The following is a 15,299-nucleotide window of genomic DNA, read 5'->3' as shown; positions in this document are numbered from 1 at the left end:
ATTTATTTTTAAACCCACTCCACTCTGGTAAGAAAAAAGCCAATCCAACTGCAAGGTTTATATTTGTTTTAGATTAACTGGTATTTATAAATACTTCAGAAACCAAGGGATTTAGGGTTTTCTTGAGATGAAAGAGCAAGTTGGGGCTTGCCATGAGAAATGAAATATTTGTCTCTTTGCCCAAATGTCTTGGTCATTTTATTTTCAGGCAATGATTAGTTGTCTTTAATGCAGTTTATAAAAATTAAGTCTTAAGAGGTGCTTCAGCCATGTTTTTTTATTATTATTGTCCTAAAGCAGTATTTAGTGGCTGCAGGCCATTAGTCCTTCAAATAGGCTCTAGTAAAGTTTGAAGTTTAATGCACAGAGACTGTTTTTACATTTTGTTTGTTCTGCCACTGTTTTGCTACTTGAACATTAACCTTTAATAGAGCTAAATTAAATATACATGTCCTGATGAATAATTATGAGATTGCAAGCATTTTCATTTTGTACATAAAGCTTCTCAGGGATTGCAAATTTGACTAAAGGTTTAGTCATTACTCACTTTATAATGCCCATTTGATTTTTGTCTTTTAATTCTTTGTTGATTTAAATGTAAATAGCCCTGTATGTTTGGAGAAAAATACCTCCTGTGGGAACCCTGGCACCTTAAAACAAGGGGGGGAAAAGTGCACCTATGATTCTGTAAAGTTCAGTTTCTTTCATGGTAGCATTTTAGCACCATTTTCTACAAGTATCATAGCTGATGTTTAAGATGCCTGCTTGTTAGGTTTTTTGCTGTTCATGTAACAATTTCAGACACAGATAGATTGAGACAATCCAGCCTTACTGCTGAGCTGCACAAGTGTGACAAAATGGTCATCCCAGATAAAGGTCAGCAGACCTACATGGGAGAAGGGTGATGTTGTCACAGCCCGTGCCTTAATTGGATCATCCATAAATATTGTAGGGCCTTTAACTCGTGCTACTGCTGTGACTTAAGCTTTATATTTAATTCCTTACCTGTACCCCCCTGTCTCTGCCACAATAACATTTTAAGTTTGATTTATTATAAATATTTTATTACAGATAATAATAACGAAAAGTATTTGGCCTAAAAAGCATAAATGAAAAAGCTATGTAGTCATAAACTATGTATGTACAGAGAACAGATGACAAGCAACCTAGATTTTGTATTATGAACAGGGTAATGCCATCAGCTGTTGAAGAACCAAAGTAGCAAAATGCAGCAGGCTGCTACTTAGAATGTCTCTGAGCTCAACATAACCCAGTACTATTCTTTTATAAACCATGGAACAACGCTGGCATATTGAAAAAACACCCAGGCTCATGCTTAATGTGTTAACAGAGGTACAATAGACTTATTATGTGTTTCCAGAAACTGAGGGTGGTCTGAAAAATTAATGACTGTGGTGGTTGAAAATAAAGTGTACTCCCTAATATATACTGTTGTTGATCCACTGAGTTTGGTGTTTAGCATTCCTCAACAGGAGACTAAATCTTTGTAGCCATTTCACAAGAGATGCTGGCGCCCATAACAGAAATGTATTCAATAATTTTTTATAGGTCCATTGGACTGCAGCATTTTTCTTTTCTGACTGGGTAGAAGTCCCAGAAAAATTATCCCAGCTGCACACGTCAGGTGTGTGCTAGGGACTCTCTTTAGCAGAAGGGGAGAGACATCAGAGAATTAATACTGGGAGAACATTCATGATAATTTCTGTGTGATTAGTAGTTTAAGTAGAAGATGGAACAAGAGTCACAAGCCCCAGGGTTCATTGGATTACTTACACCCACACAATATTTCAGGTTATTAATGATCTGTCAATTACAAAAAGTGTAACTCAGATCTCCATGATCAAACAACCTTTTTGAGCTCAGCTGTGCAGGAGGGCACAGTTTGCTTCAGAAATTCATTTCTACAGGAGCAGAGGTCTGTGAGGGACACTAACTGTTAGTGAGACATGCACTTTGGTTGCTTTTTACTCAAAAATTCTCATTTTGCAAACAAAAATTGGAAACTTAACTCTAACATGCCTTCACACCATGACTGTCTTCACTCAGGATGAAGAGCTGCCCCAGTTTAAAGGGTAACATAGATACAATGAACTGTATTTTTTGAAGGTTGTAGGATAAAGGCTGAGGAACATACAGGACTGAATAATAAGTCAAAGTGTAGAGCCTTACTGGCACTTAAAATGGGTATTAACAGAGAGAAAAAGGGCACTTGTGCTCTGAACTGCTTGAGTTGCTGAAATGTTCCTGTTATCTTAGGTCTTATTTTACTGTTTCTTTTTCAGATCCGGTTCCAGCCTTGGATTTGGGACAGCAGCTTCAGCTGAAGGTTCAACGTATGCACGACATTGAAACAGAGAACCAGAAACTTAGGGAAACTCTAGAGGAATACAATAAAGAATTCGCCGAGGTGAAAAATCAGGGTAGGTTGCAAAAGTGTTCTTTTCAGTATGCATTAAAAGCTGATAAATTGGAAGACTGATTAAATTCAGTTTTATTTCTGTTGGAGTCTTCAGCACTACCTGAAAATCACATCCCTGACATCGAGCTGGGTGTGGGTGCTGGTTGTGCACACATTGACACTCGTAAGAATCCAGTACTTTATACACAGAAGGAACTTTTTCTGTACTTAGTTTTTCCTTATCCAAATCTGAAGTGTGCTACTGGGATAAATTCAACATGCATGCTTTATAATTACTCTAGAGACTATCCATAGAGCAATGTAAATACAAGCTAATACTGTTTAATTAGTCAAGTAAGTTTTAATGAGACCAGAGTACATGAAAATACATGAATGTCTCAGTGAGATTTAAAGCCAGTTGTCTTTAAGATTGTTGAAGTTTCAGAAGAAATTTTCCCACATCAGGAAACAAAATTTGCTCAGTTGTACACCTACTGGCCTATACATTTCTCATTTCCTTGTTTGATACTCAGTTCTGGGTGGTAGGAAAGTAAATTGTCTAGGCATTTGGTGAAATGGAGATTTTATTTTAAAAAATTTTAGATTTTAAAAGAGATTTTAAAGATTATGGAACTGTTGCAGCAAAATGGGTAACATCTGAAGGCTACATTAGCAGCCAACACATTTTAGCTGACCTGAACAGTAAAGGAGGTATTTGGCTCTTCAGGGAATGTTGAGGATTCAACCCTGCTTGTCCAACACATCTGTTGTTAGGTACCTAAAGGTAAACCCAGTTTTTCTTACAAAAGTCACTTACTTCCCCCATACTTGTGCACTTACTGTATTAATTTTTGGAGCTTTTTTTCCTTTTAAAATGATTATTCAGACTTTTATCAGGGTGCAACTATATGCATTTCCATGAGATTATTTCTCTCTCTGTTTCTCCATATGCCTGGACAATTTAGCAGATTTCTGTCTGAAAATACCTCTAATGAAGATGTCTCCAGTACAGAGAGTACATTGTTTGTATGTTCTTTTGTCCATGTGAAGGAGCATCCTTTGCTTATTCAGGAAAAGATCAGAATTTGTATTACTTCCCAGATCTCAAGGAAGAATTTCCCTTTGCTTACAAAAAAAAAAGAGACATGTCCTTTTCATGTCCTTTTCATTACTCAGTAATGAGCCTCCTCTGATTTTTGCATGGCTAGCAGAATCCTATTCCTTCATTCTAAAGCAGCTGATAATTAGCTTTACCACTCTTCCCACTCTTTTTTTTGTGGTCACAGTCACCCAAGCTGCCTTTGGTGTAATTCCCAGACCCCTTGCCAGCTGATGACATGGTCAGCTGTGGCTTTACTGCTCTCTAGTCAAGTCTTCCAAGTCTAGACTTAAAAAGGATTATGCATGATTTTGTGTGATATTATTGAGATTTTTCCCTGAAGTCCATAGATTTTACTTTCATAGAGAGCTTCTCTTTCTATGATGTTTCTGCAGAACAAGAAACTTTTTTTAATGTCTAAAGATATTTTTCTCCTAAAGCACTGATAATGGCATCTGGCAATAAGCTGCTGTCTTTAAAGCACTGCATTTCTGTGTAAGTACATTGAGATGTATTGCTAGCTCTGAGTCTTCTGGCAGTCTAAGGCTTTTTCCAAATTCCATCATTGTTACAAAGCACACTCTGGTGAATGTCCTGCTTTTCCTCTTCTGAACCCTATGAGGACTCAGCCCTTTCCTGTGGGTGGGATCAAAGAAGATCCTGTCCATCAGAGGCTGCACCACAACTCTTCAGGTTTATGCATCTTCTCTCATCCATTACCAAGCACAGTAAATACAAGATAGTTTCTGCCTGAGAGAAGGGTTTCTCCAAATTCCCTGGAAGGTCTACAAGTGCCCTCAGAAAATTATAATAGTTCATGCTTGTGCATAAAGCCAAGTGTTGATGACAAGGCAGTTAGAGCAACTTGAATATGAAGGGCTCCAGAGTGTCTGTTGAGTCTGATCTACTGTTAATATAGCAGTTAAATCTTAACTGCCTTTTTTTTCATCAGTCCTGAAGCAGAATGTAGCTGTATCCCAGATATGTGTTCAGTTAGTGTTAGATTGCATCTGTGCATGGACCATAGTAAAACTGCCTCTTTTTACATGAGCACAGTTATAAGAATTAAACCTACATACTAAACCTACACTGGGACTTTATCAAGGTAATTTGAGACTAGTCAATAAGGTGATATTATATTTTACAATTGATTTTTTTTTTCCCCTTCTTTTTTTTAAAAAGTCATGTTGGAGGAAACTTCTTCCTTCTGCTTTCCAGCAAACTCCATTGATCCTTCTCAACCTAAACACTTAAAGTTCAATTTAACATTTAGGGAGTAAAAGGTCTCCAAAGGGACTCATATCCATTGATTTTGTGTCAGAGTTGAAGAGCTAAAGTTTAAAACACACTGAGCCTACAGGGTAAAGAGAGCCTTGTGTTGTGGAACCACGTGGAGCTGTGTAAACTCATTCCTCCCTATTGTTTTTCTGTAGAGGTTACAATAAAAGCACTGAAAGAGAAAATCCGAGAATATGAACAGACCCTGAAGAACCAAGCGGAGAACATAGCCCTTGAAAAAGAACAAAAGTTACAAAATGATTTTGCAGAGAAGGAGAGGTGAGTGTGCATGGGTGCATCTACAGGTATTCTAGAGAAGGAGAGATGCAGTTTTCTCTTTAATCTTCCCGACCAGGACTCTCTCTTCAGTGTCCTGAGACAGCTCATATGTTGACTGATTCTGGTGATTTTTGTGTTTTTGACATGGAATCATTTGATACTCAACTTTGCACAGCAAAACTGCCCTGAAAGTGTGGAAGTAAAACAAGGACAGATTGTTTCTTTGCCATAGTGGTGTGTGTGGGGTGTCATGTTCAGAAGGCTGGAAACCTGCTTTTATTCTTCAGTAGCTGTATTGTCCTCTGTGACACTAATCTTCCTCCCTTAGCCGACAGTGTGACTCGGTCTGCTCTGTGTGTCACAGTGCCATTGTGCAAGCTGTACAACCCTGAGCTGTTCCAGATAAAAGCCTGGGTAAAAGATGTGTCACTTCTCCTCCTAAGAGTGTAAAGGAGGGGACTGTGTTCCTGAATTACCCTAAATTTTTTTGCATATTCCAATATATCAAAATTGAGAAGTATTTTATTATTTGTCTGTGCTTTTTTGGAAGCCTCTTGGATGCATTTACCCAAGAGCCTGGGTAAAAGATGTGCCACCTTTGTTCCTATGAGTCTAAAAGGGGGGACTGTGTTCCTGAATTATCCTAAAAAGTTTTGTATATTCCAACATACCAAATTTAAGAAGTATTTTATTACTTGTCAGTGATTTTTTGGAAGGCCCTTGGATGCATTTACCCAAGAGCCTGGGTAAAAGATGTGCCACCTCTGCTCCTATGAGTGTAAAGGGGGGGACTGTTTTCCTGAATTATCCTAAAAAGTTTTGCATATTCCAACATATCAAAATTAAGAAGTATTTTATTGAGAAGTGATTTTTTGGAAGCCTCTTGGATGTGTTTCCAGCCTTTTCCAAAGGAGAAGGAAATGTTTGAGTCTTGTAGGTTAGTGGGCAAGCAAATCAGGCATGACAAGACCAAGGTCTTAAGAAGTAGTTCTGTCAGACTGCATTCCCTACTTGAGAACTTGTTACTCTCATGGAACAGTAACAGTGAAGCTATAAAATGTTCAACTTAGTGTGGAAGTCCATCAGTTTATGTGAGCTGGTTAGTTGGTGGGTTGGTTACTTAAATTCAGGCCTGAGGGTTTAGAATCTACTGGTGAATGCAAAGCTTTTTTAAAATTCATCAATATCTGTAGTTACTTTTTGATAAGTAGCATATAAGTGGTGACTCTAACAAGAACAAATTAGATATGCTTAAAAAATAAACCAGCAAGTCATGTAATGCAAGTAACAAAAATGAATGTATAAGAGAGGGTTTGAGTTCTCAGTGGTTTTAATTTGGTGTGAAGGGAACTGGTGTATGTTTCTGTCTGTAAATTGTTATTAACCTGGTAAGCAATGTTGGAAAATAAATCTATGCACCTTGTGGAGTGCAAGTAGGATGCTGGTGGTTTCTTAAGTCATTTCACAATTCTAAAATCTGTAGAATATCTTAAAAGCAGTGTTGTAAAAAGCTCCTGGGAGATGTTGGAGCAACTCCCTTTCAAAGATGAGTTCCATAACTCCTGTAGCAAACAGTGTTGTATGACTGGCCAGATGATGTTAAAATGTATATAACTGACACAAACAAAAAAAAAAACATTGCCTGAGGACATAAGAAATGTGAGCATATTAAAAGTTTGCTCATGTTATATAGAAAATATCAACGTGAGATTTGTTTTGAAATATGGGTGTTTTTTTTTAAAGAGCAGCTAATAATATTATTGCATTTGGCATCCATTTCAGCTCTGACGAAGCAGCTGCTATTCAGTGTATCAGCAATGGCAACAGATTTCTTCATTATGACAGTAAAATGGAAATGTATCATTCTTGTACTAACTTTGTACAACAGAGGGTGCTTGGTGACAAATTTCTTAATGCGGGTGACATTTCCAAAACAAATGATACTCAAGAAAACCTTCCACTAAAGTTGTCATTTATATAGCAGTCAACTCTTGTATAATGTTCACAGCTTATGTTATGAGGTGGCTACACTGTTAAAATTTTAATAAGTAGGACTGCAAACCATGAACACTATTGCAATGTGAGGTGATTTACGGGTCCCGTTGAAGCACCTTGTAGTCTGTGTGGTGTTGTCAGTTGTCTGATTACAGCTGAGACATTTAATCACTCTCTGTTCCAAATTTGCAAAATACAGATAAGTTGTTTAACATGATTACAAGCTCTCTTCTCACCTCTCCTCTTCCCTTTACAGAAAATTGCAGGAGACACAGATGTCGACAGCCTCGAAGCTGGAGGAGGCCGAACACAAAGTTCAAGCTTTGCAAACAGGTTTGGCATCTCTTCTGACCTATACCAATGATCAGGCTGGAGGTCAGAGGATAGAGATCATGGAATGTGTCAGGACTGTGTGTGAACCAGCTCTTTGCAGAGAGATCCAATAGAGCTTGAAAGTGCTTTGTGAAATGGAGCTTCTTTGGGGCTTACAACTTAAGGGAATGCTTGTTTTGCAGACAGTCTATTGACAAGCCCAGGCACAAAGCACACACAGTACTAGAGCATGCCTGCAATTCAAGCAGTCCATGGAATTTTTCATCCATGTTGTGTTTTGCTCTTGTTTCACACATTTCTGAACTATGATAAATATATATATAGTGATCTGGGTTCAGTCTGTACCCATTTTCTACCAGTGTGTCTTGCCTGTTGCTATGACTTGCTTGCCATTAATTTTGCTTTTCATCTCTGAAATTGAAAGATTCCAGGTCTGGATACATTTGGTTTTGTTTACTATGAGAAAGTAAGAAATGTTATTCCCTGAATTACTGCAGTAAATATTTCAAATAAATAAGCAGTTTAGCCATCTTAAGAAATGAATTATGTCTATCTTAAGCTCAAACTGGTTATTTTTGCAATGTAAAAGAAATACCATTAGATATTGTTTAAAATCAAAAGATGTTTTTTTTTCTAAGTCATAATAGTTTCCCTGGGTAGAAAGATAAAGTGAAGGATTTTTCTTCAGGAAGCATTCAGCTTTATTTATGGCTGAATAAAAAAAATGGAGTAGTCTTTTTGCTTTTCACTGCTGTTACAGTGCTGTAATGCTTCATGTTTATGCCTTTTAGCCTTGGAAAAAACCAGAACAGAACTATTTGATCTGAAAACAAAATATGATGAAGAAACTACTGCAAAGTAAGATTTCACTGTTTTCTTTCTATGTCTTCCTTCAGGGTATCACTGCTTTTTTGTTTTGTGTCTGTCTGTTGGAGACGGGCGAGATGAAAGAGGTTTGGGAGTCCAGATTTGTTGGAAAGCATAATTTGGTCATAATTTGGCCTCCTAGAGAGAGATTATTAGTTTTCATATTTTCTTCCACTCAACAAGACACTTTTTCTGGCACACATGCTGCTCCATTCCTGGTTTCATTCTCAGGTGCTGCTGCCTCTACTTTGTATCTCTTATACTATGTCTCATTTTTTGAAAGAGGGCAATTTTAGATATAAGTTATTTACTGTGATCTTCCAATCTTAGCAAAAGATTTCTGCTGCACTGTTAGGCACCATGCTTGTTTCTGCTTTTGGGGTAGCAGTCATCACTCTGTCAAATTCACCCCAAATTACAGTAAGTAGCTTTTTTCTTCCTTTCAAGTGAAACAAAGGTATTCTCAAAAATACATATTCTTGTCTTCTTAATGGCTACTGTTTTCAATTATTCCCTGGTTTTATTAACAATTAGTGCAGGAAACAGCAAAAGAGAGACAGACTTGTTCTGGTTTTCTCTGAACCCTTCATATTTCAGGAAAGTTAGCAATGAGGAATTCTTATCAGCAGTATTAAGCCCAAGGAGTCACTTCTGTGTCTGAAAATGGGGTGGGAAAGAAGAATTTCAGATGGGTGTCCCTGGCTTGCTGTAAGGGCAAGGGTTGGAAGATGCACATCACATCCCTGTGCCCACTGCCCGTATCCCACAGCTTGCAGACTTCAGTCCATAGTCATTAAGAATTATTTGCTTGGAGTTGAAACACCTTTCACCTCATTCAGGATGATTTCTTTTAGGTAAATTTTGTTTTTGTTCTGGGAGTCCAGTTCCCTTTGAGTTCCATATAAGGTGATCAAAAGTATTTTTGTTCCCTCATTGATTTCATCCTTCTCTAGGAGCTGCATACTAATAATGTTTCTGATGGAGCCCTAAATTACTGCAGGTTGCTTTTTCTTTTTTTTCCTGCTGATAACTGATGCTGGCAGCTCTGGTGCTGTTATTTTGTCTTGCAGTTGCTTCTGTAGGAACAGTCAGAGATCAGGACTCAGCCACTGTAGGAACTGAACCTAATAACTCCTCACCCTTTTTGTTGCTTTTATTTGCAGAGTGTTTGCTTTATTTTTTAACACTATTTCCCTGAGTATTGTAATCTATCTTATACCAGGCAAAAGATGTACTCTGAACAATTTGTTTGCATTTTTAATGTGTTTCATTCTTTCAGAGAGATTTATGCAAAAATATTTTCATGTGATGTCAAATATGATTCTTGCCTAATACATACAGAATTTACATAAAATTAGTAGCATCTGCACTAACAAGAAGTTTATTGTGTTCTGTAGCAGAAGGATTCTGAAAGCTGGGTCTGGAATATAGTGATCATAGAGATGAATCCTGAAGCAGACATTAAGCATGTACTTTGTCTCCCAACCTAATGTACTGTGAAAACAAACTTGTAGGACCTAATAACACCAGAAATGTTTTATCATTGTTTTGGATATTTATGGCAGGAATAGTTCTTGCATAACAACAGTCATCTGTGGTGGATGTAGCCCCAATTTTGCAATATGGAAATGTAAAAAAACATGAAAAGGGAACTGAATGTAGTCAGTGAAATTGAGTCATCTATTTTAATTGTAAAAGCTGGGAGAAATGTTGAAAAAACACCAATAAAAATAGGGAAAGACAGTTTGATTCTTTTCTAAAAAGAAACCCTCTTTTGATCTAAGTCTGAAAAGCTACTTGTATTGCCAATTTTAATTTTGTTTTAAAAACATGTGATTTTTATCTTAGGCCAGAATTGTTAGTTTTACAGACACTTATTTGATGCAGATGAATTGGAATGCCTTCAGGAAAAAAAAGATAATTGTCAATTTTTTAAAGCTAACAGTACTTTTAAGATTTTCAGTTTTGGAATAAAGCTGTCTTTTCAACTCTTGGTAACTTTGAAAATCCTTCAAACAAGAACAAAAAAGATGTAAAAGAAATACACAGTAAGAAGTCTTCAGTATCATCATTAAGGAGTCTGGGTTTTGTCCTAGGGACTGGTTGTTGTGATCTTAAAGTTGGAAATCAGTATGTCAATTTGTTTATCTTTTCAAAATGTCCCTGTTCAAAGTACTGCATGCGAAGTGAGGTACAGAAGTGCCATCCAAACTTAGTGCTAGCAAGGTATCTTCAAATGGCATCAGTTGCTGACAGCAAAACCTTCAGTCAAATTAATTTCTCTTGTCCCAGTTTGCAAAACTCCCTTTGCCTGTGAGCAAGTGATGTGGGTACAGTGGGACAGGAGGTGCTGCCCCTTCCCCTGCTCCCTGTGTCCCACAGAGACCCCATGTGCAGGGTGCTGAAGGTGTTAATGACAAAAAGAAGTTTATTATGTGCAGTCACTGCAGTCTGTCAGCTGGAATATCAGAAGCTGAATTTGACAAGATGGCAGCAGCAAAGTTTTCCATGTGTAGGCTTGAAGTAAAATGTAATTAGCCTTTATGTGCAGAACAAGGATCCATTGATGAATACAGCTGGTCTTTGTTTTCTTCTGTCATTGAGTGTGGGAGGTAAAAGTGTTCTTCTTCATGTTTATTAATACAAGATTCCTTAGACAAATGGCAAGCACAGTTTAATATTTGTTGGAACACAGAGGGGCTTGCCAAAACAGTTGTTGTGTAAGAGGATTTCAAGGTTTTCAGATTATAATCATCTCTGGGTTAAATAAATGAATGATTACTCTGCCTTTTTCAATTAAAGAGGCACATCCTCTTTTGAGGCCTGATACTGATTTTGTTTGTTGCCCCACACATTTCTGTCAGCAAACCTGGATTTAAGCACCACTAATGAGTTTGATCTGGAGATTCTATTGGAGCTGGAACTGAAAAGCAAACTCAGACTCGAGTTTCAGGAAAATTAAAGAATGTTGGGTTTTTTTCCTAGTGCACCAGACTTTTTTATTATTATTATTATTATTATTATTATTATTATTATTATCCTCTGTGGAAAAAAGACACATTCTTGTATGCATTTCCTCAGGTTTCCAGGGACAAACTCTTCTTGCTAACATTGCTCTTTCACTTCTGGTTCTCTGCAGCATCCGAGGAAGTGTTTGGGATTCCCAGCTGGGTGGTTAATGCTCCCAGCCAGAGTGGTTGAATTCCAGGTTTAGATCAATTCCAGAGCCACCTCTTTGCTCCAGCTCCTCCTCTCCCCCAACCTAAATGAATTCTAATTGGAAAAGGATCTTTCCTTGTAGCACATACAGTAGGCTTGTTCCATTACTGTTAACATGTGGGCTGAGGCTCCCAGCCTTTGAAGAAAGAAAATATCGAATTTCACTGAAATGCTGCATTTTCACCAGTAAATGTTAACTGGTCTTGTGAGGATTTTAGGTACTGCCCCTCCTGCCCCCTCCCAATAAAAAGCCTTAATAAACAACACACAGAAAAAAATCTTTCAAGTTCAGGTTGCCAGTCAGAGCAGCTCTGCTCCCAGTTGTTCTTCTAAAAGCACGTGCATAGAAAATGCTGTGGAGAAGGTTTTCATATTTAGGAGTCGTCCTGAAACAACTGCTTTCAATAATCTGTAGAAAATATGTTGCCTTCCAGTATATAAAGCAGAGGAGAATTCTCTGTTCATAGATTAGACTGATGATTGGGTTTTTTGGCAGCACTGCTAGGGGTAACACAGAAGGGGTATTGGTATAGTGTCATTAAGACTGTACACTGGTGCAATATTGCAAATTACCCCACTGTATAGATCCAGCTGACTTATTTTAATCCTGGACTGCATTTTAATAAAAAGTAAATCTGGAAATGAAGAGATGAAAGTGCTATCTGCAAGTGGTCCCTGCTTTACAGTAAAGGAGACTTATTCATTGTTTTAGGCCTGAACTGGAAAATGTAACACACAGGATTTCCATCTCATAGAAGAGTTAGGATTGGAAGGGACCTTAAATGATCATCTAGTCCAACCCTCCTGCAGTGAACAGGACAACCTAAAAAAATACCAGTATTTAACACTCCTTTTCTTGCTGTGGTCATAGACCTTGGGTATCAGAGTGGTCACCATGTGTCTTTTAGAAGGACCATAACCACCCTAAGGAGTTTACAGCATGACATCATGACAACACAAGTTAATAGAAGAAGTAGGTAGAAGCTCAGGAATGTGAGGACAAAGTCATGCCTATTAAAAATATGCCTATTTTAATCCATAAATCCTGCTTGAAAAGAAATCCTCAAGTAATCTGCCCAGGTGGGTGACAGATGGGGAGTGGGGAGGCAGAGAGAGGTGATGGTGTCAGGCAGGCAGGAGGGCTGCCAGGGGCTTCAGCTGCTCCTCCTGTTACCTGCTCACAGACACTTGAGTCTCCAGCTGTGGGGTTATGTAGAGGTTTTGTAGATAATGCATCAAAAACACAACAGCAGAAGGGAGTGGCTCTTTTTTGGCTGTTTAGGGTTAAGGGTTCTCTTCTTCCTACTCATTATTGAACGGACCTTTTCTTCTAGAATCAGTGTAGAATAAAGTTCTGAAGATATGGCTTCCTGCATGGGAAGAAGAGAAGGTGTAGGCTCAAGGACAGAGGACCAGTAGTTTCAGAAAATTCATGAATAATTATTTCTGCCTAAAGTTATGTGATGGAATTGGAGTTCAAGTAATCATGTGAAACCTCCTGTTACATTGGGGCAAATCTCAGTTCACTTGGACTTCAGGGGCATCATTCCCAGCATATACTGAGAATTGAATTTGGCTTATGAATTATTTACTTTATATTTTCTTAACAAATCTTTCCTGTTTAAGTGCTGGCGAGTACCAATATATCACTTCTCAAATGTTTGTAGTCTTTCTTTTTGACAGTGCTCAGGGTCAAACTAAATAAAAAATAAAGTCCTGCTCCCTCCAGCATCACATAATTACTGTGATAGATGGTCTCAAAAGCTGCTTCCCCCCACTGAGCATGAAATACTGTAGTTGGGGTGGTTGTGTTGTACATGACATGAAATGGCTTCTATTTGCTGTGCCTTTAAGGTCTTAAAGTTTCCTATTTCCTGTTCTTTTGATGAGTCATTAACTTCTAATGCTCCTCTCTGGAAGTATTGCTATATTTAAAGGGATTTCCCTAAAAAACAGGAGATGGAGAACTTCATAGGCCCTTTCTGTCACAGATTTTTCTCTTTAACTTCCAAGTTCTGCTGCCATCAGGGAAACCCCCAGAGTAGTGGCAATGGGGAGATGAGACACCAAGGAAGATGTTACAGAGAAATAACGATTTTTAAGAACAAAGAAAAAAGGAGGAAGATAAAAAGTAACGTCTTAAATCTTACAAAAAGCTCTGTCTGCATTTTGCAATTTAAAATGTTTGTTAACATCTTAACCTGTGCTTTATGCAAAACTTAACTGGTTGAAAGTCACTCTGGAACATTAATATTCTGCTGAAAAACCTAGAAATGAAGATGTATGAAAATACTTGGGAGATCTGCTTCTTATTTTGCTCTAAAGCTCTTTTGTGAAATAGGGCTTGAAAGCCCATGTGCAGACCAGGCTTTTTCATCAAATTTCTGGTTCAGCCTAGAGTCAAACCAGAAAAATTGCAAGATAGGATGCTGTGGGGAGTGAATTTCAGTGTTGCTGTAAAACGGTTGTGTTTGTGAAATACTGAGTGCTTGCTTGGAAATGTTGTAACTAGTCTTACATTTGGGTAGGGAAACTGAGGCACTAGGAGTTAAGTGTAATGCTCAGAGACAACAAGTCTGATCTTGGCTGAAGTCCAGAAATATGCAGACATGAGAATCATAAACCACAAATCAGCAGAATTATATTTTTAATTTTTTTGGTTTTATTTCTAAGGGTGTACTTCTGACAAGTCCATATAAATGGAGTACTTAGTGTTTGTGTGAGCTAGTGCTGTAGCTGGGCTCTGTTGTCTCTATTTGTTAGACTTGTAATGCTTGCAATTAGTTAATGTAACTTTTTGACAGCACAGAAGTGCCCTATGTCCTTTCAAGGGGTTTTTTTGTTGTTTATTTTTAACCTCGAGTGAGACTGTTCAGTTCCTTTTTCTAGTATAGCCTAAAAGCTGGTGTCATTTACCAGCCCAAAGTAGAAAAAAATAGCCTTAGGGTATTCCAGCATATTCTAGTCATCACCCTGTTATCTATAACCTTGGGTTGACATGAGAGCCTTACGTGGAAGTCATTTAATAAATGCAAAGTATTGCATGGAAGGGTTTTGCACTGCTGTGCCAGCCATGCTGTTGGTCTTCCTGGCCATGGCTACAACCACTGCTCCTTCCTGGCCATGAAACCTCATGGCAGAGGCTGCAGCATCTTTGATGCATGGGTGTGGATGAAATCAGAAGGGGCAGAAGCATCCCTGCCCTGTCTGTCCTCACTTGCTCTTGCTGGACTTCTTCAGGCCTTTGTCCACTGAGCAGAAGGACCATGAGCATATTCCTGCTGTCCCAGCCTGCCAGCATGAGGCTGACAAAATGGCAACCCAGTCCTCTAGTCATCTTCCCACAGAGCTCATTTTCTCTCTGAGAGCTGAACTCTGGAAGGGCTTCATGAGGAAGAAAAGGGGTGAGTTATGGGGAAGGAGCAACCTTCTCACAAAGGTACATCTGCACCTGAGGATGGACAAAATCCTTGGGTCTCCATGCCCCAGTCAGCTGAGCTTGGTTTTCACATTGCCCCTTCATGGATGTCTAAAAATTATGATAGTCACATTTTTGGTGAACACAAAGTAGCAAAGCAGCAATTATTTTGGTACCACTTCCTTGTGAGGTCTTGTCTATGAAACTGAGGAGGGCATGTGATTCTCCTGTGGTTCCTTCAGCACAGCTACTGCTGGGCTGGGATCCTGGGGAAGGCAATCAGGATAAATCCTTGAATCATCAGAAACAAATGGTTCATCTGTTTTCAATCAGAACCTGCCCTCTATAGTACACAGGGTTACCTATTTCCAATCACAAAGCAAAGCTCTCCA

General features: G+C 38.4%; 1 protein-coding gene across 9 annotated transcripts in view; it reads left to right on the top strand.

Moving 5' to 3' along the window:
• The window catches only part of CUX1 (cut like homeobox 1), a 264,508-nt gene that overhangs the window by 127,526 nt on the left and 121,683 nt on the right, over positions 1 to 15,299 (top strand). For all 9 annotated transcript variants that reach the window (XM_030462583.1, XM_030462581.1, XM_030462584.1 and 6 more), the window contains exons 5-8: positions 2,304 to 2,441; positions 4,952 to 5,075; positions 7,327 to 7,403; positions 8,195 to 8,261. In XM_030462583.1, coding sequence (XP_030318443.1) covers positions 2,304 to 2,441; positions 4,952 to 5,075; positions 7,327 to 7,403; positions 8,195 to 8,261 — 406 coding nt within the window. The remainder of the gene's footprint in view (positions 1 to 2,303; positions 2,442 to 4,951; positions 5,076 to 7,326; positions 7,404 to 8,194; positions 8,262 to 15,299) is intronic.

This window comes from Calypte anna, chromosome 19 (assembly GCF_003957555.1).
Source record: "Calypte anna isolate BGI_N300 chromosome 19, bCalAnn1_v1.p, whole genome shotgun sequence".
Taxonomy (NCBI): domain Eukaryota; kingdom Metazoa; phylum Chordata; class Aves; order Apodiformes; family Trochilidae; genus Calypte; species Calypte anna.
The sequence above is the reverse complement of the archived record's forward strand: the minus strand, read 5'-3'. Positions and strand labels throughout refer to the sequence as shown.